The 27106-nt window shown below is 41.3% G+C and overlaps 1 protein-coding gene across 1 annotated transcript; it reads left to right on the top strand.

Annotated features, from left to right (window-relative positions):
* The first annotated feature begins 956 nt into the window (after positions 1-956).
* PGRMC2 (progesterone receptor membrane component 2) lies at positions 957-25403 on the top strand. The gene is made up of 3 exons (XM_065404941.1): positions 957-1368; positions 23320-23475; positions 24245-25403. The coding sequence occupies exons 1-3, from the start codon at positions 957-959 to the stop codon at positions 24340-24342; spliced, it is 666 nt and encodes a 221-aa protein (XP_065261013.1). The 3' UTR covers positions 24343-25403.
* Positions 25404-27106: the final 1703 nt, after the last annotated feature.

Below are 27106 nucleotides of genomic sequence, written 5' to 3'. Positions count from 1 at the left end.
GTTTCCTTTGAGAATGAGGACTGAGAGGTCAGATATACTGTGAATGCTTTGTGAAAAGTGTTCACCCAGTGGTGATATGGTGTTTTTGTCATTTATCATTTTTCTGCGTGAGTTCATGTGAGGGTAGTGATTGCCTGGTTTAATCCACATAGTTGTTATTGGTGCATTTAGTGCACTGGACAATGTATCCCACATGTGACAGGCATGTGTCGGATCCATGGATCTTGAAAGGTGTCTTATGGGCAGTGTTAATCATCAGAACAGTGGAGATAGATATGTCTACATCTTACAAAGTCCTCACCTAGTGCTGCCATATAAAACTCCCCAAGCCCTGCTCCCCTCACCAGGTGCTAATCTGGAGCATTAGCCCAGCCCCTGGAGTGGTAAAGGGGAGATTCACCAAGCCACCCCAGGGCTAGGGAGCCGATATCCACAGCAGAAAAGCTACCCTACACCTTTATGATAATGGAGGATGTGGGTGAATGACTGCAATACATCTTTAAATAGGGGGCTCAGTGTAGTAGGTGCGCGGCGCCACCTTAAGAGTCCAGGGGAGGAAGCAAATTCTGTGCGAGGATGCGAGTTTATTACCCGCCTGCGGCTCGCGCATTAATTCGACGTTTCGCGCGCTCTCCTGTGATTGCCCTATGGCTCGCGCAGTGGCTCACAGTCCCGCACGCGCCCCAGCGAGATGTACGAGTTTAGCTCGCGCACAGATCAATGCTGGTCTCTCTCTCTCGCGCGCGCGCGCGCGCCTCCTTGGCCGGCTGCGTGTCTCGTGCGCGTCCTCGCGCCTTGGATAGGATTCTCGAGCCACGGCGGTTAAGCAACTGGGCGTGTCTGAGTCTTATTCGTGAGTTTGGCGCGAGCTTGTGAGGGTGACGTGTCCTGCCGGTGACCAATCGGAGCGAGCAGAGGAGGTGGCAGAATGTGCCTCGCCCCCTCGCTCTTCCCTCATGCCCGTATTGGGCGGAGCCGGCGCTGGCCTGGTAGTGATGGCGGACGATGGAGATGGGAAACTAAGAACTGAGGGTAGCAGCGGTGGTGTCCTGGGGGGCGGGGGCGCAGAGGAGCCGCCCGCGGCGGCGGCGGGAGGCTGGGCTGTGGGCGGCGAGATGCTGCTGAACGTGGGGCTGCTGGCGCTGGTGCTGCTGGCGGCCTATCGGCTCTACCTGCGCTGGGGGAAGCGGAGCGGCCCGGGGGGCGCGGCCCAGCAGAGCCAGGCCGCCTCCCTGCCCCGCATGAAGCGGCGGGACTTCACGCTGGAGCAGCTGCACGAGTACGACGGGGCTCGCACCCCTCGCATCCTACTGGCTGTCAACGGCAAAGTCTTCGACGTGACCAAAGGCAGCAAGTTCTACGGGCCTGGTGAGGAGCCGGCGGGGGCTGCGGGCGCGGCTTCGCCTCCCCCCACAGCTGCTCTTCGGCTGGGGTGGGATCGTGCCCCCAAGCGCAGCACGATCCCCCCTCAGGCGGGGGAGCCCCGGCTCTGCCCAAACTCCCCTTCCCGGCGGGGAGCAGGCGCGCTCCGTGTGCTCCCCCTCGGCTGTCTCTGGCTGGCAGGTTGCTCGCTGTGAGGCTGGTGTGGGGATGGGTGGGCTGGCAGGGCGTGCGCGTATCCATGCGGGGGGGGGGGGGCGCTGTTCTAAAGTGCAAGCTACCGTTCATGCTGCTTATCTCATGCTGCTTATCTTAAGCCCGCCCGTGGGCTGCGTGCTTTAAAATAGCCGAGTGCTGTTTTGGGACGCCCACATGTGAAAGGTTCTTGCAGACCCTGCTCTCTTCCCCCTTCCTGGCCTTGCAGCTACAGTCCTGGCTGTTAACACTCTTGCTCACTGAGCTCTGACTGAAATGTAAAGGGGCGTCTGTGAAATAGTTGAAATTCTGAGTGGAACTGGAACTAACCGTCTCTGTTTGCGTTTAACTTAGTGTAGGTATGTAGTACTTCGTTTCTCAATCTGTCCTAATGGAAGGTGGGTCGAAGTGAAAGTTGATGGTGTCTTATTGACTTCATTCTAGCTTTAACAGCTGGAAAACACATGGAAGATTTGCTTATTTCATGGTGCGAATGACCTCTTCTGTTCTTAACACTACAAATCTTAACCTCAGGATAATTGACGTGTAAGAGACTTCAGGTATCAGCACTACTTATGTAGCCTTTAAGAGTTTAAACTTAATCTCTTGGGGGCAGAGATTGCTTGTAAGATTTACTTCTCAGGAGCAAAAAACCTACGAAATTAAATGTAGATGTGTAGCAGTGTTCGTCCCAGGATATTAGAGAGACAAGGTGAGTGAGGTAATATCTTTTATTGGAACAGCTTTTGTTGGTGAGAGAGACATGCTTTTGAGCAAACAGCTCTTCTTCAGCTCTGGGAATGATACTCTGAGCCTGACAGCTAAATGCAAGGTGGAACAGGTTGTTTAGCATAAGTAGTTAGCACATATTCTAGGGACCATTCAAGGTATACTGGCCTGTTAACACCTCTGTGTGACAAAAAGCGGGGGTTAGTGGGTTATAAATCCAATGTCTCTAGTCAGTCCATGATTTTCATGTCTAGCAGAGTTAGGAATTTAAGCTCCCAGGCTTCTCTTCTGAAAGTGTTCTGTGGATTTCTTTTGAGGATGAGGACTGACCCCTTTGTGAAAAGTGTTTACCCACAGGTGATGGGGTGTTTCATCTTTTATCATTTTCTTGTGGGAGTTCACTTTATAGTGATTGTTTGTTTTCACCCACATAGTGGTTTTTGGGGCATTTAGTACACTGGATGATGTATACCACATGTTGTGATAGGCATATGTAGGATCCATGGATCTTGAAGGGTGTGTTTGGGGGTGGAGTGGGTTAGATCATTGTAGCAGTGAAGATATGTCTGCAGGTTTTGCATCTGTTGTTGCTTTGATTTGGTGTGTCCTGGTCTGTCGGGAGCATGGCTCTGATGCTGAGCTTGGGAAGGTTGGGGGGTGGTTTAAAGGCCAGAAGAGGGGGTTCAGGAACAATTTCTTTCAGGATGGGGTCCCCCTTGAGTACGAGTTGTAGTAGATGATACACCTATGGGTTTCAGTATGGGGTAGTAGGTGACAACAAGGGGCCACTCTACCTTGAATGCTTGTTTCTCTCTCCAACAGAAGTTGCTCCAACAAAATATATTACCTCACCCACCTTGTGTCTCTAAGGGCTAGTCTACACAGGCAATGCTAAAGCGCTGCCACGGCAGCACTTTAACTTGGGTTGTGTAGTCATGGCAGAGCGCTGGGAGAGAAAACCACCACCATGAGAGGTGTAGCTACCAGCACTGGTAGCGCAGCTACCAGCACTGGTAGCGCAGCTACCAGCACTGGTAGCGCAGCTACCAGCACTGTTTACACTGGCACTTTACAGCTCTGAAACTTGCTGCGCTCAGGGGGTGTTTTTTCAGACCCCAAGCAAGAAAGTTGCAGGGCTGTAAATTGCCAGTGTAGACAAGCCCTAAGAAGTTAGTGTTGAATTTCTATATTTACATTGAAGCTTGCCCTGTGCTTTCATACCTTTTTTTTGCCAGTGAGGTGGGTAACTTTAACATTGTACACAAGGCAATTCAAACTATGCTGAAGGAATGTATAGTTGTAATCAATCAAGAAACTCCTCTGTAAACAAGGGTATGTTGGAAAACCTGGGCCAACTCAGCACCTTGAGAATTTTTTTTTAAAGTAGGTATGACACTTCTTTTCTCTGTATGAAGAGATGGGAGAGATGCCCATTTTCTTCAAAAGGGACAATGTCAAGTTAAACAATGTGTAGTTATTTAAAAAAAAACCAAAAAACTTGTCAGCTCTTTTACTACTAATCTGATAAACAAATTTTATAAATCTAATGTTCCTTTTCAGCATTCCTGATGTCTACTCTTGAATTTGAGACCAAATAATGAAACTAGACTAGTCAACTTCACTTTCTGGTTCTTATCCGCTAGTATAGTAATATAAAGTCTGTGCTGCAAATACTGCTGTATAGTGTATACATCCAAACCTCTTTAATATACTTCTTCAAGTATATTAAAACATTTTTACTACTGCGTATTGTAAAATCCTCACAAATTCTGGGCCTGCACTACCTGATCATATCCTCTGTCTAATGGGCAGTAAACAGAATGAAGAAATCTTAGTACATTGTGTCATAGATATATGAATTTTCTTTCTTCTGTTTTTGTCACAGCTTAATAGTTTTATTTTTATGTATTTCTTTGTGGGTTTTTTTAAACTGACAGCATGAGCATTTAAATATAGTGCATATGTGCGTAGAACAGAGGTGGGCAAACTACGGCCTGCGGGACCGTCCTGCCTGGCCCTTGAGCTCCTGGCCGGGGAGGCTAGTCCCTGGCCCCTCTCCCGCAGCGCGCTGCAAGTGCTCTGGCCTGCCGCTCCTGCCCGGCAGCGCGGGCGGTGTGGCTGGCTCCGGCCAGGTGGCGTGGCTGCAAGCTCCTGCTGCTCTGAGCAGCGTGGTAAGGGGGCAGGAGGTCCCAGGGGACAGGGGTGGTTGGATGGGGTGGAGGTTGTGGGGGTGGCGGTCAGGGGACTGGGAATAGGGTGGGTTGGATAGGTGTGGGAACCCTGGGGGGGGGGGGCAGCTATCAGAGGGCGGGGGTGTGGATAGGGGTTGGGGCAGTCAGGACAGGGAGCAGGGGGGGTTGGATAGGGGCTGTGGTCCCGGGGGGCAGTTAGGGGTGAGGGTGTGGATAGGGGTCAGGGCAGTCAGGGAGCTGGGGGGTTGGATAGGCATGGGAGTCCTGGGGAGGGGGGGCCTGTCTGGGGGCAGGGGTGTGGATAAGGGTCGGGGCAGTCAGGGGACAGGGGGTGGGGTAGCGGGGGGTGGTTAGGGGTGGGGGTCCTGTAAGGGGGTGGTCAGGGGACAAGGAGCAGGGGGGGTTGGATGGGTCAGGGGTTCTGAGGGAGGCAGGAAGTGGGAGGGGGCGGGGGCCAGGCTGTTTGGGGAGGCACAGCTTTCCCTACCTGGCCCTCCATACAGTTTGCAACGCCGGTGTGGCCCTCAGGCCAATAAGTTTGCCCACCCCTGGCATAGAATCTACATGCTGAAAAGTTAGGAAGTGTTCTGTAATCAAAATAACTCCATGTAGTAATTTTAAAATCTTCCATCTTAAAATTGTTTAACATAAGTAATATGATTAGTCCACGCCTTGAATCTCTATTAATAGTGTGGGGGGAAATAAAACCCTATCTTTCTAGGAAATTAAACTGTTTTCTGACCCTCGTCAGCAACTATTGTCCCTGAACAGTGCTGATAGTGGATTAATTCCTATTGTAGATGGACCAAACCATTTTTAGCACTGTTACAGAAATCTGTCTCTCTCTAACGGTGCTGAACACATTTTTGTCCATCATAGTAGTTGTCAGACCTCTAATGGCATTGGTTTAGGGAGACTACTGGGGACAGTAGTAGTCCAGTTTCAAACTAGAGATAATTTAAAGGGTGTCAAACTATCCGTTTTTGACATGAATATAAAATGTCCACTTATGAACAAGTTTATCAAAACAGTCTTTTCTACTGAATAAGTTGAGAGCATAACCATGGGTTAAAAGGTGACTTAACTACTGGTGAAAATGATTTGAAGGTTACAGGAATGGATTTTAGATAGTTAATTCACATGGTCATCTTTCTTTGGTGAACAGACTTTGTTCAAATTATACGTGTAGAAATAATGAACACTAAATTTGTTATTTTGATAACACGTTTACATAGCATGCAAGTTTCAGATTGTGCCACTGATAAACAAAATAATTTGTTACAGTCAGCTAAAATACTACATACCTCAAGGGTGAATAAATCAATTTTACCATAGTTGTGAAACCGGCTTAATTGTTGTTGCTGCAGTGTATTTTTCCTGTGCTTAAGCAATAATTTACTTATGTGGGAGCTCCTAATGATATCTCAGAAGGGGCAGATAGTGAAAGCTTGGTGATGTACTTTATTTTAATGCTCAGTCAAATCAGTACACTCGAAGTGAGTTGACTGGCTTCTCGAGCATTTGTTTTATTAGGTCTGGGGTGGTGCTTCTGTGAATAATAAGAACAGGAGTCATGCTTCACTTGAATTTTCATCTTAATACGATGGAAAGACAGTAAATTTGTAACAGTTAAGGTCACAGCTTTGGTTTGTCTCAGTTAAGGTTGTAACTATCTTTCTCTAAAGGTACTATATTGACTGGGTTCCTGCTCTTGGGTATTGTGCTTCTAGTTAAAGACAAGCTGGAACTTCTTCACTCTCAGGGCAGGTCTACACTACAGCCGGGATCGACGCTCTGAGATCGATCCACCGGTGGTTGATTTAGCAGATCTAGTGATTATCTGCCAAATCGACAGCAGATCGCTCTCCAGTTGACCCCTGTACTCTACCCCCAATGAGAAGAGTAAGGTAAGTCTCCCGTTGACCCCCCCCCCCCACAGTGTAGACCCTGCGGTAACTCGACCTAAGGTATGTCGACTCCAGCTACGTTAATAACGTAGCTGGAGTTGCGTAGCATAGGTTGACTTACCACGGTAGTGTAGACATAGCCTCAGGCTCATTGAATAAGTGTGTCTTGAGCACAGATGTTCCACCAGTTTTATTTCACTGTAATTCTTTTGTGACTCCTTTCCTTGTTGAAACTGCACCATTTTGGCCAGTTCTAGCTCTCTGCTGGATTTGTGAACTTAGGTTTTGTTTAGGCTGGTACTGTATCTTCTGACTAATTTGTCCTGTTCCAGTACGTGCCTTAGCACTCTGAACCATGTCCTGGTAGTGGTGGTCTAACTTAGAGATTGCTCTTAGGAGTTGCTTCAATGCTTATCTGTGCAGGGGTATCTCCTATCTACTTCAAAAGTGTTGATTCTCTGTTGAATCATGCTTAGTACTCTCTTGCCTCTGGTGACATACAGGTTGTCAGAATGCATTGTCTTACTCCTATTTTTTCCCTAGATTTGACTGAAAAGACTTTGGAAGATGATCTGGGGTATCTCCCAGTTCTGAAGATATTACCTGAAACTCTGTGATTGGAAGCAGATTGTTTTTGAGGCCTCTAAGTGAGATGGCTCAGAATACTTCAGAAACACCTGGCTCTAAGTAGATTTCCAGGCCCCGTATCTAGAGAAGTTATGGTCTTGTTTGTATGCCTGCTGGATAAAAGGTTCAATGCAGAAATTGCAGAGATTCCCTCCCAGTGAAACCAAAGTTTGGTACATGCTGATTTCCTCTTTGTCCCTCTTTCCTGAAATGTGGCACCCAGAACTGGACCCACTACTCCAGTTGAGGCCTGAGTAGAGCGGAAGAATTACTTCTCATGCCTTGGTTGCAATATTCCTGCTAATACATCCCAAAATGATGTTTGCTTTTTCACAACAGTGATAAACTGTTGACTCATAATTAGCTTGTGGCCCACTATGACCCCGTTCCCTTTCTGCAATACAGTACTCCTTCCTGGGAAGTTATTTCCCATTTTGTATGTATGCAACTGATTGTTCCTTCCTAAGTGGAGTACTTTGCATTTGTCCTTATTGAATTTTATCCTATTGATTTCAGACCATATCTCCAGTTTGTCCAGATCACTTTGAATTTTAATCCTATCCTCCAAAGCACTTGCAACCCCTCCCAGCTTGGTATCCTCTGCAAACTTTATAAGTGTACTCTTTGCCACTATCTAAATCATTGATAACGATATTGAACAGAACTGGACCGCAAACTGATCCCCGCAGGGCCCCGCACTTGATATGCCCTTCCAGCTTGACTGTAAACCACTGATAACTACTCTCTGAGAATGGTTTTCCAACCAGTTATGCACCACCTTTTAATAGATCCATCTAAGTTGTATTTCCCTCGTTTGTTTATGAGGAGGTCATTTGAGACAGTATCAAAAGCCTTATTAAAGTTAAGATAGACCACATCTATCACTCCACACACAAGGCTTGTTAGCCTGTCTAAGAAAACTATTAGGTTGTTTTGATACGATTTGTTCTTGACAAATCCATGCTGACTGTTGTTTCACTTTATCTTCTAGGTGTCTGCAAATTGATTGCTTAATTATTTGCTCCATTATCTTTCTAGGTACTGAAGTTAAGCTGACTGGTTTGTAATTCCCCGGGTTGTCCTTATTTCCCTTTCTATAGATGGGCACTATATTTGCCCTTTTCCAGTCCTCTAGAATCTCACCGGTCTTCCATGACTTTTTGAAGATCTGGTTAATGGCTCAGATATCTCCTCAGTCAGCTCCTTGAGTATTCTAGGATGTATTTCATCAGGCCCTTGGTGACTTGAAGACATGTAACTTGTGTTTTTTCCCTATTTTATTTTCTGATTCTGCCTCATTTTTCCTGGCATTCACTATGTTAGACGTCCAATTGCTAATAACCTTTTTGGTGAAAACTAAAACAAAAAAGTGTGTGTCTGAGATAAAGGCAGGCCTTATTGCTATGTAGTTTTAGTACAAAGATGTTCCCTGAAGTGGGAGTGTCAGCCTGGTAACTTGTCCCTTGAAACCTTTAGGGTTGAGCAAGTAATATATTTAGCACATATATTTAATTTTTCATCAATAGGTCTGTGATTACTTCCCAATATGGGTAAGCATTATCACCTTTTTTGCATATGGGGTAACTGAGTTGAGAAGTAATTTGCACAATCATGCAGCTCTGCCACTAACTTGCTGTCAATAAAACCCAAGTCACCTGACTCCCACTGATATTGGTACCTTGCAGATGTGGCTCTGGTGCAAAAAAAACATTGATTCAATTTTTTGTCACTATAGCATTAGCACAGATTTCCCCAAGGCACTTACATCCACTGGTGCAGGACAGTGCAGTGTTTTTGTCCTCAACGTCACAGCCTGGTGGCATCCAAGTCTCGAAGCTGTCTGTACAGGAGACTTCTGACACTTGTACTGTTTACATAGAGTTTATTCTAAATAAAACTTGTGCACAGAATTCTGCGCCCATGCGGGGGTGCAGAATTCATATTGCCTGCATATTTCTGTGCCCCCTGTGCAGAAAAACGCAAAAGAAATTTGCCGGGGGGACATGTGTCTCTTCCCCTGGAGCAGCTTCAAAGACGCAAATCACTGCGGGGGAAGGGGGGCTGGGTGTGCGTGCCTGCGGGGGCGACGTTGATCACCGTCAAGGGGAGGGGCTGGCCAACAAGCGAGAGACACCTCTGTCCCTCTCTCGATACTGCGGCTCGAGGGGCGTGGAGGAGGGTAGGTCTCTTTGTTATGCAGGAGGAAGGCTCTGTCCCTGAGGCAGAAATGTAGCTGCCTGCCTGCCTAGTAAAATGGAACTTCTTGAGAATTGAAAAAACACTTAATTAATATTCGTATCATGTTACTGAAAATTATTTGTTTTTAAGTTAAAGAAAATAGCTTTTGTAAAAAGCCCCCACATTTTGTTCATGTTGCTGTTGATGGTTAATTGATCTCATTCTCTGAGGCAGAAATGTAGCAACCTGTGTGCATAGTAAAATCGTTATTCTATTGTTAGCTAACTGTTCCCATTCTCACTCAGTTCCCCTGGGAGCATAAAAACCTGTAAAAGTTTTAAGGCCCCTACATTGCCAGAGTGATGTAAAGCCTTATAAATGACAGTAAGGGAATCCGCTAGGAAGATCTATGTGCTTTCTCACTTTTTTCCTGTGCCAAAGTGGCACAGTGGGGTTAGATTTTTACTTACCCATTTAAAAGGCAAATTCACATGGTCAACATTTACCAAGCAGTCAATAAAATGTCAGGACAATCAGAACCAAACACGTACCAATGTACCCACATAGGTCCAGGATAATGATTAGCAAAACTCTGACTTTCATGTGTGAAAGTCTGAGCAATTTAAAATGACGTTCTACGTTTTTTTTTTTTTTTTTTCCCTGTTTGGTGTTCTGTAATGTAATTTAAATGAAAATCCAGGATTAGAACTGGAATGCAGGGTATTAGTTACCAAGTATTTGTAACTTAACGTTCATGTGTTTAGGAAATGCTGAATAGTTATTGTGACTTTTTTCTGTATTGTAGTTTAAATAACTTACCAACACATTTGAAACTGGTGTGATTCTATTGGATTATTTTGACAAATAAAATTTGCAGACTTTTTAAAAAAAATTTGTGCAGAATTTTTAATTTTTTGGCACATAATTTTAAATTGGCGCAGAATTCCCCCCAGGAGTAAAAGCTTTGCCCTGTTATTAGATATTCCAAGATGGAGTTGTAAGCATAATTTTTGCAAGTTGCAGGTGGGCTGAAGACATTAAGACAAAACTTGATGTTTAGCATTGTTGTTTTTTATGGCTTTCATTCCATTCAAGGTGCCTAACCACACAAGCTTGAGAGGTACCCTGCTTTTCAGAGATATGTATTTTACTAATCAGATATACAGAGCCAGTGAGGATGGTATTGTATTTCTGACTATGTACTGTGTTGTACAATGAGGTGGAAACAGGGTCAGAATTTGCAGACTCAACTCTCTTAACATCTGGTGGAATGACCAGACTCTGGGGTTGATATGAAGCTATCAATGGAACTTGCTCCAATCTGTGACTGAAATCTGTGTAACATAAAATAATTTCCTTGTCTACCAACTTGTTCTAATTGAATGTTAGTCAAAAAGTTACAGTGGTAACATAAGCTTCCTGTTGGCAAACACAGCATCCCATTTGACCTCTTGCAAAAGACTGCTACTGTCCACTGTCATTCTGTGCATACTGATTACTCATTTTAATTTAGGTATTCGTTGCCAGCTCAAATTAGGACTTCAGTCTATAGTCAGAGTTTGAGGGGACAAACCACTAAGGTCCAAGACTTAATATTTCAGTTAATTGAATTAATTGCACACACGGGTAGTGTACAAAGTGGTAGGGTTAGGTTCTGAACAAGGTGAAGTACCCCAACTACTGCATTTCCATATACTTTTTTTTAAATATGCCAACTTAAAAATAATTAGTGTCAGGAAATTCTAAGACTGACACTAGCGTCTTTTCTGGTAAGTTACCAATTTGTATAAACCATTTCATCTTGTATCTTAGAATTTGTGGTTGGTCATGTTCAAGAAAAAAAATCAAAAGCAACAAAAAGAAGGTTGGAATTTTGCATATCATTTTTTTTTAACTATTACTATGTTGGAGTGGAAAAACATCCATTGCCAGAAACGGAATGCTTCCAAGTAAAGACTTAAATTTAACTGAGGCAACTTCTTTTGTATAGCATCTTTCATATACACTGTACCTGAAAATACTTTAATGTTAATTTCTCTCAGCAGTGCAAGTAGGCCGGTACGCTCCGGTACGCCGTACCAGCAAGTTTATTTATAGCCAGTACAGCGTACCAGAAAGACACAGCAGCAGCCCTGCCGGAGGAGAGGGCTGGGGGGCAGGGCTGAGGGTTCTGCTCCTCTCCTTGCTGGGAGGGGCAGCGGGAGAAGGAGCAGAACGCCAGCAGCTCCTCTGGCGGCTGTACCGGCCCCAGCTTTGCCCCCCCAGCCCTGTCTCCGGCAGGGCTGCTGCTGTAGTACGAAGAAGGACAGACGGAGACGCAGCTCTGTGCCTGGAAGGGGCAGGGCTGGGAGTTCAACCACCGGAGGAGCTGCCAGCATTCTCCCTTCCATGGAGCTGCATCTCTGTGTACCACAGCAGTAGCCCCGCCAGAGGAAAGGGCTGGGGGGGTGGGACTGGGGGTTCTGCTCCTTTCCATGCTGGGAGGGGCAGCGTGGAAAGGAGAATGCTGGCAGCTCCTCCGGTGGTTGTACCGCTGGCCCCTAGCCTCGCCTCCCCAGCCCAGTCTCTGGCATAGCAGGAGGAGGACAGAGGGTCCTCCCCACCCCCCGGTAACATGGGATGGATATGGGGAGGGGATGGGGAGAGCGTGGGGGCGCTGGGCTGGGCGGTGAGGAGTCCATGGAGAGGTCACGTACCCCCCCTGTACTGGTAAGACATGGATTTTACATGCACCACTGAATTTTCTTCTTACCTATGCCTGTTAACTTAAACTAGCAGGCAAGACAAGTTTTCATTTGACACCGGAACTGAATTTGGGAGATACAGGAAACCAGTTCCTGACAACAGGAGCTACAGAGAAAGTAGTATTCATGCTGAATTTGAAGGGGACAGGCTAATTCTCAAACTCCCTCAATTTGTTTGGGAATAGAGATAGATCTATGGAAGGCTGGAGCAAGCTCATGGATTTTTTGTTGTTGTTGTTACATTTTATATGTATAGTTGGGATTGGAAAACATAATCCCGACTATACATATGAAATGATGGGGTCTAAATTAGCTGTTACCACTCAAGAAAGAGATCTTGGAGTCGTCATGGATAGTTCTCTGAAAACATCCACTCAATGTGCAGCGGCAGTCAAAAAAGCTAACAATGTTGGAATCATTAAGAAAAGGATAGATAAGACAGAAAGTATCATATTGCCTCTATATAAATCCATTGTGCGCCTACATCTTGAATACTATGTGGTGATCGGGTCGCCCCGTCTCAAAAAAGATGTATTGGAATTGGAAAAGGTTCAGAAAAGGGCAACAAAAATGATTAGGGGTATGGAATAGCTTTCATATGAGGAGAGCTTAATCAGACTGGGACTTTTCAGCTTGGAAAAGAGCTGACTAAGGGGGGGATATGATAGAGGACTGGTATGGAGAAAGTAAACAAAGAAGTGTTGTCTCATAACACAAGAAGGGGGGGGGGGAGGGAGGTGTAACCAAATGAAATTAATAGGCAGCAGGTTTAAAACAAGAGGAAGTATTTTTTTTTTATTTTTTTTTTTCCCACACACTGCACAGGCAGCCGGTGGAACTCCTTGCCAGAGGATGTTGTGAAGGTCAAGACTATATGGAAAGGTCCATCAATGGCTATTAACCAGGATGGGCAGGGATGGTGTCCCTAGCCTCTTTTGCTAGAAGCTGGGAATGGGCGATGGGATGGATCACATGATGATGACCTGTTCTGTTCATTCCCTCTGGGGCACCTGGCATTAGCCACTGTCGGAAGACAGGATACTGGGCTAGATGGACCTTTGGTCTGACCCAGTATGGCCATTCTTATGTTCTTACGTACATTTATTTAAAAGGGTGATTTTTTTTTTTTTTTTTTTAAACTGGATTCCAAAATGAATGTGGGTGAGGTAATCACACTTCTTTTTGGGTGGTAGAGGGCAGGCAGGAGCATTTGGCACATGCTGCATCTTAAATAAATGAGATTAGAGAAAATCATAGAAGTTCAAACACTCAAGGTGAAGAGATTTCAATATAGGGAGACAAGATGCATAGCTATTTATGGCCATATAAATACACCATGAAAATTTTTTTAAGGAAACATCGATTTAATCACACTTGTCAGAAAACTTTACCTACAAATGTAACGACTGACAACTAAGATACTAGGAGAAAGGAAGAAAGTAGGGCTGTTGATTGATTAAAACTGTGATTAATCGCAATTACACTGTTAAACAATAATAGAATACCACTTGAAATTTATTAAATGATTTTTCTACATTTTCAAATATATTGATTTCAATTATAACACATTTCACTTTATATTTTTATTACAAATATTTGCACTGTAAAAATAAGCAAAAGAAACCGTATTTTTCAATTCACCTCATTCAAGTATTGTAGAGCAATCTCTTTATCGTGAAAGTGCAACTTACAAATGTAGATTTTGTTTGTTTGTTACATAACTGCACTAAATAACAAAACAATTAAAACTTTAGCGCCTACAAGTCCACTCGGTCCATCTGTGGTGGTAAATTTGAAAACGGAAATTGGCTGTTTTTAAAGTCCCATCTCAACAAGGCTTTGTCTAATTTGAAGCTTATCCCCAAAAATCTTTGTTATAGTCACTATATGAGAGAGTTCAGGTGGAAAACTTTTTTAGGGTTTTAGGAGGGATCCTCAAATTCTGGTTTGGAATAGAAAGCAAATTACAACCGTAATAGAGGAAATTCTAGTATGACAGCCAAATTCATTTTATTTGGCAATTGCTCATTTGCTCCCTCACTATAACCCTATATTATATTCTTGATTAAAAGAAATATAACGTGTCCCACATGTAGTAGTGATGCTGTAGCCTATCTTACAAGCTGATTATTTTTCCTTCTGACTTGTCAGCATTTCATTAAGGAATTCCATCCCCTCAAATTTCTTAGACTCAGTCCTAGATAAGGCTATTTCAGGTGGCCGTATACGATGTCTAAATGCCAAGAGTATTTTCAATCTGGAATTTTTGGCTACCACTGCGTTAGCTAAACAAAGCTTCACAGAAAAATGGAAGAATGTAAATTGTGATTAAAATTAACAGAACTTGTATCTTCCTCCTTGATGGTTGGTAACTGCACTCCAGCAATTGCTGGTATGGACATTTATACCTGAGCTGTACCACTTCCTGTATTGCTAGTTGGAACAATCCAAGGTTACCGCTAAAGTGTTGGTCCACATCAATGGTCTGGGAGCATTAGTCTGGTGCATTGTTACATTAAGTCAAGGGCGTAGGACCTATCTGTAACCCTTGATGGCCTGTCGTGACCTAGAGACCTCCCCCCTCCCGATTTGGAGACATACTCAGACCCAATTTGCCTCCCTTCTGCCCCCACAGGGGTTTAGGGGAGGGGGGCTTGGAGCTAGGATTCTAGACACCCCCGCCAGCTGTGAACAACTTGGGGGAGTGGCAGTGAACCAAGACACCACCCACAAAACACAGCCCCCCCACTTAGCCCATGTGGGCAGAGGGTAAGGGGTGGGGGAAATTTGGGGGTCCAGCCATGATGATTGGAGTTTGGGGGCTTGGCAGTATAGTGAGGAAGGAGTTGTTGGGGGGTGGGGAAGGAATTTGGGGGAGAGCATTGTGGGGGTGTCTGTGGAGTGGGGGGGCTCAGCTCAAAAAGTTTGAGAACTGCTCAGAGTGCAGATGGGTTAGCGAGCAGCTCTGTGAAGCAGGGGGTGTGTGTGGATAGCTCGGGATGCAGGGAGAGGGGTAGCTAGGGGCTGTGTGATGGGAGCCCCCCCCCATCGTTGCTGCTCCCCCGAGTGCTCTGCTGGCCCTGGAGCTGGGTTCTACCGCCCGGGTGGCAGCTGCATGAGCAGTCAAAGGGGTCTGGAAGGTGAGGAGCAGCTGCAGCCCTGGGCACCAGCAGCAGGAGATGGGGGAATACCGCATCTGCCTGCTCCATAGCACCAGCCAGAACAGGAGCTGCCCCACACTTCCCCGCTCCAGCTTTCAGCCTCTTAGCTGGGCTGGGGGAGAGAAGGAGGTGTGGGGGTGCATATGGAGCTGCCTCCTGGGCTGCCCCACTCTGGGTAAGGTGCTACAGTTTTGGGGGGGGGCAATGCCCCCTGCACCCTGAATTCCACCCATGGGTTTGGGACTTTATCCCCGTGGGGAGCACTGTGGCCCCCTGGTTGAGAACCAGTGTTCTAGAACAAGCATATGTATATCTTTATTTGTATACCAGCCCATCAGCGTACATGGTGGCTTTTAAAGCATGTTAAATGAGTTAAAAGACTGGCTTCTTGCCTTGAAGAGCTTACAATCTAAACTAAGTAGACAAATATACAGAAGTTAACTCAGAAAGGTCAGGGGAGGGAGAAGAGGGGTCAATCATTTAACCTCCTCCCAAACACAAAGAGAAAAGATATACAGCTGTTAAGTTGCTTGAAGACTTGTTCTGCTGCCTACCCTACCATAAGTGTATTTAAAAATGACTTTTCTTTTATGTTTTGCTGTTTAGTCTATTTGTTTTATTTTTCTTTTGTAACTGTTCAGTCTTGAATAACATTCACATTTAAATGCTAACCTAATACTGCCAAAAGCAATATATATATATATATATATTTAGAACTCCGTTTAATTTTCACATTTTTCTGAGTTAAAATAACTGTGTAACTTTTTTGTAATTGGGTATAATTATGTCAGGCTAAGCCCATTGCATACGATAAACTGTTGCTCTTTTTTGTTACTGTTATTATTCTAATAAACTAGTGCTTTAAAATATCTGACCATTTTTCACTTATTTAATAATATTTGACTAATTTACCAGTTATTTTTGGACCAGTCAAATGCCCAGCATTGCTTCCTGTCTTGTCTGCCTTTCCATGTACAAGTTGTTATACAGTTAATTCACAAGAGGAAAAGATTAAGTATAACTACTTCCACACTAGTTACAACTGTGAATTGTTCAAACCCGACCAATCTTCCTTGGGTCATATTTGCAGTAGGCCCAAATATAAAAGAAAATGTGATTGATTTTGAGTGCTCAGCTGTGACTGATTATTTTCAGGGGTGCTGAACACTCTCAAATCCAAAATAAGTCCAGATGGAGCTATGGGTGCTCAGCCCTACTTATTTCAAGCTGGGCATCTAAAATTAATGAATACATCTAAACATTTTGGCAGCCCTAGTGTTTGTAGTAATGTAGGTGCCCTTTGCAAAATAGCCTACATCACTTGTGACCCTTTGTTTTGCTTTTTTAGAAATTAGCTTCTTAAGACTCTTAGCTATATTTGCTTTGTTTTTTAGGAAATCTTAGTTTATGTGCTTTTGGTATAAAATAACTAGATCTGAATTTCTAGAAGTCAGTCTGCCCATCTGGATTCTTGTACTGAACTCTTCACCAGGATGTCAAGCACATGTTTTTGTACTCTTCTATATCAGATTACATTGCAAAGGACTCAAAAGAAGTATACAAACTTTTACTGAAATGATTGGTTTGTGATTGGCATATAACTTTCTCTTTGAGAGAGAGCGAGAGAGCATGTTTTGAATGAATTGGATTTTGTGCACAAGTTCATATTTTACAGGAAAGGATATTCAGGTTGTAATATGCTACTCTAGATGGCTATAATCATCCACTTTGTATGTGTCAAGTTTCAGTACCCAATTTGATGCTCAAGTCTTAACAAGAGTTCTTGGCTGTTGGAGCATGCTCAGTGTTGTACCTCTTGTGTTCATGAGAAACACAACAGTGGTTAATCTGATTCAGTATTTTTGTGTGTGTAGATCATGTCACAAATGTCTTTGTATCCATTTTCTTTTTCATATCCTTCCTGATTTAGGATTACTGAGTACCGAAATACAGCAGGGTTGTTAATATTATACTGTATTTAAGAGAAGCCTTTTTGGGATTGGAGGAGGTGATGTGGAAATACACGTACCCTTGCCATGTTGGCTTGATGTTACCCTCTCACAAACAAGGCAGTTATTTCAGTGAAATAGTACTGAAGAGAAGTACATTCCATGAAAAGTGCTATGTAAGAGCTAGGTATCGGAAATAGCTCCCTCAACATTTTTCTGTTTGTTCATACTACGGTATGTCCAGTGGGACCTCTAGTTGCTTATAGCCCTATTGTGCGATGTTCAAACACTTACACCCTGCCCTGAATAATTTACAGTCTAAATAGACAGGACAGACAAAGCATGGGAGAAAGGAAGGATTATCATCTCTGTTTTACAGATAGGGGAAATGAGGCACAGAGTAAATTTTACAAGGCTATATGGGAACTCAGTGGCGCAAGGCTGACTTAACACAGACCATTCTGATCAAGCATCTTTCCCGCCCCTAAATTGAATATACTTGCACCTTCCTGGATGACTCTTCTCTGTTAAGTACAAAGAAAATTGTTCCATAACACCTCTTTAAAGTTGGAGTTTGAAAAAATATTTTTAAAATATAGATGGGTGGCAGCCTATTAAATCTTGTAACTAGGTAATTGCCACAGAGGGGCTCAGCAAAAGCAAACAGTGTAATCCAGTATTTGAAATAAAATATTGTTTACTCAGAAATTTACATTCAATGAATCCTGGTGTAAACAACCAGAATGAGAATGTTTTCCCTCTTACTCCAGAAGAAATTGGTGCCTCTTTGGGAGACGTTTCAGAATCACTGCAGCACAGGGTGATGGAAGGCTTATTTCTAATGAGTTCACTTTCTGGAATGGTCAATATACAGTACCTTCACCTGATCTTTCTTCAAGGAAGAGGGAATATGTGGTAAATTCATGCTGGCAATTTTAGGTCAGTTAGACTTGAAATACAGCAATTTGAGTTCCCATACAATGGCTGAAGTCCTATTTCAAGGACTAGCTAGCATTAAATGTAGTGATTTAGACATGACCTTGCTAGTTGAAAAGAAACTCATTTTTGCTTTTGTAATGAACATGTTAAGTCTCTGGCAGAACATTAATATTTGACCATTTTATTAGAAAAGAGACTACTGGAAATTACAGGTCTTATTACTCACCTATAATCATTTTTTGTTGTCAGCAAAACTGGATGGATGCATAATTCTTCACAGGTTGCAAAGCAAACAAAAAATTCCAAAGGCCACCCTAAATGCTTTGAGATAGATCATGAAAACATAATTACAGTATCTTGTTATTTTTACCAATATTCTTGTTATTTTTAATGGAAAATTTTCTTAAAGTAAATAATCATAATCTAATTTCCTGTTTCAATTAGCATGGGTTGACTAGCAGAGAAGTTAATTTTCCTTAAGGAGGGCCTCAAACTGGAATAATTTGCAGCAGGTTGAATATTACATTAAATGCAGCTTTCCAAAGAAACATACAACTTCCCAATTTACAGAAACAGCTGTAAAGCTTGTAAAATCCTGGTAAGTTTTTACTCTAGATACATGGAGCAAAAGCCTTTCTGAGAAACTTTTGCTTAGACATATGTCAGTCCACACATTCCCATTAGAAGACATTGACTTTATACTGAAAGCCTAAGTTACTTAAGTAGGTAATGCATTTATTGAAACATTCAGTATGGGAAAGGAACATTGTTTTAAGTACTTCGGGAAAGAAAAATCTGAAATAAAATGTCATTCCATTCTGTAGGCTGTAGTTAGTAATTGCTTTTTCTAGGGAGTTATGATACCATATGGTATCAGGCAAGGAATGAAGTTTGTGTAGTCTAGTGGCTTATGTTTTTCTAATTTTTTTTTTTTTTTGTACTCTAATTCAGAACTTCAAGGACTAGGTGATGTTATAAGTAGATGTATTGGAGTACTGCAGATTGACTTCAGGAGGATTGTCTTTAAAGAAATTGGTTTTGGTGCTCCTGCTTCAGTGACGAGGGGCCTTCCCCCCTTTTGCTCTGGCTTTTTAAGTTACTATCAATCTTCATACTCCAAAAAGAGAGTCTGTAAATAGAGCTGAAATGATGGTGACTAATACTTAAAATGCTGCAATAGGCTAAAGGCTATTAATAGATATATTGAGTTCTGCATACTTCTTGAGTAGCCTGCAAAATATTAATCATTCAATTTTTAGCCATTTCAATCATTTGTTTCAGTGTTAAGGCTAAATTGACTGTTAAAAGAAAATGGTGAAGGTGCATGTTAAATTGTTTTTTCCAGGGTACAATTAAAAAAATTAAAATACATGCATTCTGGAATGTATTTGGAGTAATGTTTTATTTCACACTGAAATCTTTATTTTAAAAGCACTCTGTTTTCCTTTGTGCCATAAAACAAGTTGGTAAATTTTTTTTCATTCCGGCTTACTTAAATGCTTGTACTGCTTTTTGTGCACAGTTAGTCATAATTGCTTAGGCAAAGCTCCGAGTACCCTCTGTGCTGAGATTCATAAGCTTCAGGCAATCAGTACATATAGTACTGCATACATAACAGGAGTTAATAGGCTATGTGACTTTAATAAAGAATTAGCTTTGCATGTAGAGTTTCATGATCACACTCCTCCATTCATATGCAACTTCTTCTGTCTTCTATTCGCCAGTGTTCTAGTAGTGTGGGATTATAAACAATTCAAAGTCCATCTTTTAGGGTTTAGATTAGTTACTTATTGCCCTTTGCCTATTAGCATTTATTAGTTAAGATTAAATAAGGGCTGAACTAGTTAGATCTCTCTCTAATCAGTCTTGGTATTCCTCTGAGATTCTATCAAAGTGCTCATACTTTCACAAAGAAGTGTGTTAGATGAAAGAGTACTGAATATCTGGTTCAAAAACTTTTTTTTTTTTTAACTACATGATTGGTAGCTAACTAGCCGTAGTGTACAAAAATTGGGTGCTGTTCCCCATTTCAAATACCTTGGTGCAGAAAGGTTTGTTTGAGCTGGTATGTGGCAATGCTGTACCAGCATTTATCTGGCAGCATTACCAGTTTTTGAAGAATCTAAGCTTTCACTTAAGTTTCTTGCTGTTATGTTTGTGAAGAGAACAGTGTGCATATGAACTGATGTCATGGCTATGTCTTCAGATTGACCGAAATGAGATCGGAGTGGTGTGAACAGCCCCGTGATTTAAATATGAATGTTTCATTGCTGATCTATTTAACAGAAACATCCAGCAATTTTTGGGACTGTAGCCAGATATTGGGTAGAGTAGTCCAATCACATTTTCCCCTCCACTCTTGGTGCCTGAGAAAGGGCATAAAAACTTAATTATCCGGCATTTTGGGGAGGGGGGGATGGGCAGGTGCTGGTTAATCAAATATTCTGGTTAACTGAGTTATATTTTATCAGTGGAATACCAATTTTCAAAGTATTAGAATACAATAAAATGAATACTGTATAAAATACAGTAGTACAGTATACAGGTATTCACCAATCCAGTAGTAGTACTGCGCTGCAGAGTGGTTGGTTTCTTGAAGCACTTAAGTGTATACAGGTAAAGTTTTCTATACGTTAGGTTATTTTATGACACTACATATTACTATGGGCAGCACAGGGCGTACACCCATATCACTAAAAATACACTTAACACAAACTACTGAACATAATTTAATCTTTCTTTGATTTAGAAGGCACTTCAGGATCTTGCAGTGCCTCAGGATCATCATTATCAATGTCAATTATCATTGTAGATGTAGGTGGTGTAGGAAATTGGGCTGAATCTGTAATGACCCTATGACACACCCTGGAAGCTGCTTTTTTGAATAAATCCCTGATGTCTTTTGCCTCTTTTGCATAAAAGTAGAGTGCAGAATGTGCCACTGCATAACCTCCTGGGCAGTATATTAGTCCTGGTTACTAGATCGAATATTTGTATTGGAAGATATCAGAAATGCCGGTCAGAGCTTTCTAGTTGATAAAGTGCCGGATAACACAGCTTTTACTGTATATTGTACAGTACTTGCTGCTAACATATTAGCAGGATCATAGATGCATGGTAGGAGCTCAGAACCAGCATAATGAGTGCATATAGGAACCTTAGTGGAGGGGAGAAGCTGGCAAGTCTGGTTTATACGTCTTAAAAATGTCTGTATTTTACATATGACCGTACACTATTAGATGAGATCTTTAGTCTACCACATAGCTATACTAGACAAAGTAATGTCAGTTAGTTATTCAATATATTTTTTCATAGAATCTAACTTTACATTTTGGTTTGTATTTTTTTTGTTTGCTACACATTAAAGAGTTGGTGCTTCAATCTGTAGTATGTAACTGGTTTTTTTGGTTTCTACAGCTAACAGTTCCCAAAGGTTATGTTAAGTGTGTTGTGCTTGAGGAACTTGGCCACCTAACATTAAACAAATTGCCATCGAAGTTTTTGTATAACTATATTTCTTTGTGGTAATTTTTTTTTAATATGTAATCATGCAACATTTGGGTTACTTTATGTATGTAAAGGAAACTTTTTATGGAATTTTAAAAATCTGTTATTACACTTTTGATGAGGGCAAAGAGTTAAGATAAATTCTGGAAAGCTATTTACCAACCTCAACAGGAAATCCTATCCATCAGAGAGTCAGACTTGCTTTCCATACAGTAACCCTCTATTTGATAGTTTGAAGTTTCATTAGCACAGTTGTATGGTTCCTCGGGTTATCTACTGCACTATGTGGTAATTAGTTGCACTGCTATGCTGGAGCCTGACTCAACTGCATTCATGCAAGTGTATCAACTAGCTTTCTGTAGGGAAAAGGTTATGTCCATGTTTGTTCCTGTCAAACTCCAAATTGGGTAACTGTTTGCCTGTCTAAAATTCCTCTTATGTTCAGTTGGATAAACTATTAAAAGTAGAGGCAAGATGTTTATGAATGTTGGTCTGTTATTCTGAAATAGGTGTGGAGACTAACTTGCCTGTAATCTCCACAGAAATAATAAAAGGGTCAGAGATAGGCAACTGCAGTCTTCAAGTGTACTTATAAAATCTAAGATTAAATTGGCAGTTGAAAAACTTGTTACTTTTGTTTTTGGAAAAGTAACTGGCATTGTTCTCAACTCAGTTTTAGTCCCAAACTTTGATTTGTTTTTACAAATAAGGTCAGTAGATCAGCTTCCATGACTGGGAATAAATAGCTGTGAATGGAAAAAATTTAAGACACTGCTATGTTTGAAACCCAAAGGTGGCAGAATGGAGAACCTGAAAATAAAATGGACTTCCATCAACTTTCATTGCTCTGCCTGAGAAAGAAAAAGTAAACAATACAAATTATAACGTAAACTGGATTAGAAAACTAGTAAACTTTAATATAGGTAAGAATGCTTGTTTATTTTAAACAGTTATATGCCCCTTTAAACACTGATATGCTGTGACTATGATTCTGACTCGATCCTGCAGTAAGCTGGTTATTAGCCTTCAAGTTGGGACTAAACAGTTAACTGATTTACACTACCAACCTTAGACATCTTGCAGTCCAGACCTTCATTATAGAATAACTTGGAATCAAATCAGTGTAATTGCTTCATTTCCCATTTCATTGTGTTAGGGCAACTTTATAACAACTCTGAGTTTGATGGTTCATAAAGCATTTCTTTAAAAGAACTGTGTAAAATGGTTGGACCAATACCCTGGTTTTACATTAAAAAACTGTTCTTCCACCCTTGGTATCACAGTTGAGTTCAGTGACTTAACATCAGGGAACTTAAGTTGCAAGTCTTTAATGGATTTCCATTTTAAGATGTTGGTAGGACTTGAGGTCAGAGGGCTAAGTCAAACTTAAATGGTCTCTTTTGTATGTATGAACTATTTCCTAGTAGAAAAGTTTTTCCTTTCTCATTCTGTTCTCATGTGCCTTCAACCTCAGAATGCAGAAGCACTTGAAATCACTTTCTCACATAAGACGACAGTTTGACTTTTGATTTGGTCTTGTCAGGTAGCTGTGTAAAATATTTATTTTTCCTGCCTTTGCTTCTCTTGTCAGCCTTCCCTGTCCATCTCATAGTGATGCCCATTGTGGAGATGCAGTGCCATTAAATGCTTCAACATTACAACGCTGCTGTTCCCAACAACTCCTCCAGAAATATGGGATGATGTAAAGTCTTGTTTTTCCTGCTGTTTCTGCCACACACCTCTTACTCAAGTGTTGAGGTCAATCACTATAAACAAACTTTGAAAATATCAATTCTGTTTTCTATTTTCAGAGGGTCCATATGGAATATTTGCTGGGAGAGATGCCTCCAGGGGACTAGCAACTTTCTGTCTAGAGAAAGATGCACTCAGAGATGAATATGATGACCTATCGGACTTAAATGCTGTACAAATGGAAAGTGTTAGAGAATGGGAAATGCAATTTAAAGGTAACTTTTTAAACTAGCAAAATGTAATTGTTTACTTATACTACTGAATCTCACTGACAGATGGGTGGGCGCTTTTTAAAATAAGTTTCTTGCTCACTGTACAGAAGTTACGGCAATATTTTTCTTATTGGAAAGGGAATTCTGACTTACTGAGTTTTATCTATAAAAGGAATTTTAATAGCACCCAGGTATGTATTTTTAATTACTTTTGTTTATATAAATAGCTAAATAGGAAGTGTCATATTTCAGACTTGATGTGTTGAAGTATAGAATTTCACTCCACTGACAGAACAGGTCTTGGAGTGACTAATATAGAATATGGCACCTTACAGTACTAAGATGTTCAGTGTAGATTCTATTTAATCTTTCTTGTTTGGGTGTAGTACTGATCTGTTTGGTCTTAAAAGTTGCATTTTCATCAGGCACAGGAGATTAAAGTCAATTTTCAAACCACACTAAAATCAACAGGCTAATCAATGGGGTTGCAAAGGTATAAGGATAGAATTTTCACCAACTGTTAAGTTGTGGGAGAGAGTGGTCAAAGAATGGACAAGTGGAAAATCCCTACAAAGATATTTCAGGGTCTGATCCTGCTGTCAGTCAGTGTTTAAAATTCCTTTGACTGCAGTGATGTGGAATCAGAACCTTAGCATGAAAGAGGGGGGGAAGGGGTGAGGAACCTGATCTGTAATGCAAGTTAGTTACAGCAAAGAGATTAAGTGGAAGTAGCTGCATTTGACTGTAATGGATACATAAATGTCTTTTCCAGAAAAATATGACTACGTAGGTAGACTCCTAAAACCAGGGGAAGAACCATCAGAATATACAGATGAGGAGGATATCAAGGATCACACTAAACAGGATTGAACTTTGTAAAAACCAAAGTCGGGGCCTTCAGAACTGCAACCTCTTATTTCCCCCATCACAATGTCCTGCATCTTTGGGTACAGTTCATCTGCTGCAAAAAAAACATTCAACAGGTTTTGTACAAAGAAAATAACACAACGACGATTTGAATACTAGGCATTATTTGTGCTGCAAAACTTTTTGTTGCAGTTTATTTGTAATGTGTGGTAAAGGCTTCATTTATGAGGAGGGGCTAGGGATGTAAAAGGTAAAAAAACAAAAAACAAAAAAACCCTACTCCTTTTTAAAAGTAAGATGAAGCGTTCACATAGTCCATACTTACAGGCTCTCTAAGCAAGTTTTTTAAGAAAATGACAGGTTGAGTTTTGTTTCACACATTTTCTCCTTCCGCATTAAAAAATATTTACTCATGTACATCAATACTAGAAGTCTGGGCCACTGCAACTGGTGTTAAAATGTGAATTTCCAAATTTGTTTTGTATGTAGGCAGTACTAGCCCTGGCAGAAAAACTTCAGTTTTCTTGAGAGACATCATTGCAGATTTGAAGGACATACAAGTGATCTTTCTCTCAAAAGGATCTGGTAAAACTATCAGCTGAAGCCTGCCTTTTACCTGTCCCCTAAATCAAATCAATATTAATTGTGCCTTATTTCACTTAAATAGACTTGAATTGTTTTAAGGGAAAGCCCCCAATATGTGGTTTCATAGGCACCATTGAGACTGAAATTAAAATGTTCTGTTGACTAGCAAACCTTGATGTCATTCTGTATATAGAATGGAAAAGGACTACTCAGTGTTACTGCCATATGTTAATATACATAAACTTAATTAGCATTGTGATGGCCAAATGCATTCCCTCATGCTTCCTTTTAAATAAACCACCCCACCATGCCCCCTCAACCCCCAGGAGCTGCCTAATATTTGGGAGCCTAGCCTTCACAACGCTGTAGTGAGGGTGTGTGCCTCTGGGTGGGTGTCTGACTGCAAGACTTGGGAGGGATTATTTCTGCAGATACTGTAAATACAAGTACCATTTTAATAAAGCATGTACAATACCAAATGTGCTGTCAGATTGTGTGTGTAAGCTATTAGTCAGTACATTGGAACAGAATGCCCAGGATTGCCATGTGCATGTAAAATAAGGGAAAAACCTAGGGCATTTAAATATTTGTGTACTGCCATTGAATAAAACTATATCTAGCTCTGTTATTTTTCTATTACACCCTCATTCATGAGGAATCTTAAATGAGATTTGTTCAGGTAAGGTTTGGTTTGGCTTAAATAAATGTGAACCATAATGCATTATGGTTCAAGAATATAAACTCAGTGACACAGAAATGAAGCATTCCAGGGCATTGGTATAATACACACTAAGTTAAGAGGCTATGACCACTGTTGGCTGAAATGACTGAACTAGCCATTTAACAAATTTCATTGTTTAATCCATTCTTTCAACATATTAATTGCATGGCTGCTTTGTTATCCAGTGAGAGGCAAGTTGCACTAAAACTACAATCCAGTTAAGGGTTTTTAATTTTATGAAGACTTGTCTTGCTGTACTGATTAAAGTTATGTGGCACTAGTAGACCCTATTAAGGGAGAGAGGTGTTACAAAAAAGACATAGATAAGTCCTTTGATTTCAGTTAAATATATTCTAGTAGTTAGAATATTTTACACTATCACAAATAGTATTCAATAAGGCTACTCTGAGGGGGATTAGAGTTTGTGTTAATCCAGAACTTTCTGTAGCACTCTTCAAGACCAGAACACTTACAAAACAAGATGCTGTCAAAGATTCTGTCTTTGTCTAATATAGAAGTGTTAAAGGGAGTTCATGGCCAGCATCTTAAGTGCAAACACTAACTACTCTACAAATCATTTGCAGAAGCCTGTTGATGTAGCGCAATCAATTTGTCTAAAATGCATGTAAGGATTGTGTGGCAAATTCCAACATCACACTTTATTACTATACAATTGAGAGAATACATCCCTCACAGGCAGATAAAACAAATACATGAACCCCTTAAATTGAATTCTGCTCCTAAAAACTCTCCCTTAAACTCACTTGATCACAGGCCTAAACACCAAGAAACTTCGAAAGTTGTTAGTTTATCACACTGAAGACAACTGAAGAATTTTTTTTTTTTTTAGTTAGGGGCTGCTAAACACCAGTTTGATTTTTCTCTTTTTCACTTGACTAGAGCTCTAGACTTGTCAAAGTACATTAGCACTATTAAATAAACATCCTATTTAAATTAGTCAATAAATCCATATTTATATTATAGGAAAACCCCTTAATCAACATTGTACTATAATTCAGACCCTATAAAGATTGTTGCATTATGTTACCTTACATGAATGAGAACCACCAGAAACAGTTTTAATTAACTTGTACCTAGAGGAACAAGATTGGGCAGGCTCAAAGTGTGTAACCTAATGCTAGGTGGATCAGACATCCTTCTGACAGGTACCTCAAGTTTTTGTTTTCTTTTTACTTTTTTTTTTAAAATACTTTGGCAATGCTTGTACAGTTTGTCATGCCAAAAAAAGTTTCATCTAAATAAAGTTACGTTGGTGGTATACAAGAGGATACTATAGAATGGTTTGTATGGTTTCACTTATAGCATTTCGTTTTGCACATACTAATGAATCAAGCCACATCACCCCACAGAGAATGGAAACAGAAGAGACAACTTGCAATTGTTACACAGGAGGTCTGCCTATGCCAAGGTATCTACAGTAGAGGCTTCTCTACATGGTGG

The sequence above is a fragment of the Emys orbicularis genome, chromosome 5, assembly GCF_028017835.1.
Source record: "Emys orbicularis isolate rEmyOrb1 chromosome 5, rEmyOrb1.hap1, whole genome shotgun sequence".
Taxonomy (NCBI): domain Eukaryota; kingdom Metazoa; phylum Chordata; order Testudines; family Emydidae; genus Emys; species Emys orbicularis.
This window is presented reverse-complemented; position numbering and strand designations above follow the sequence as displayed.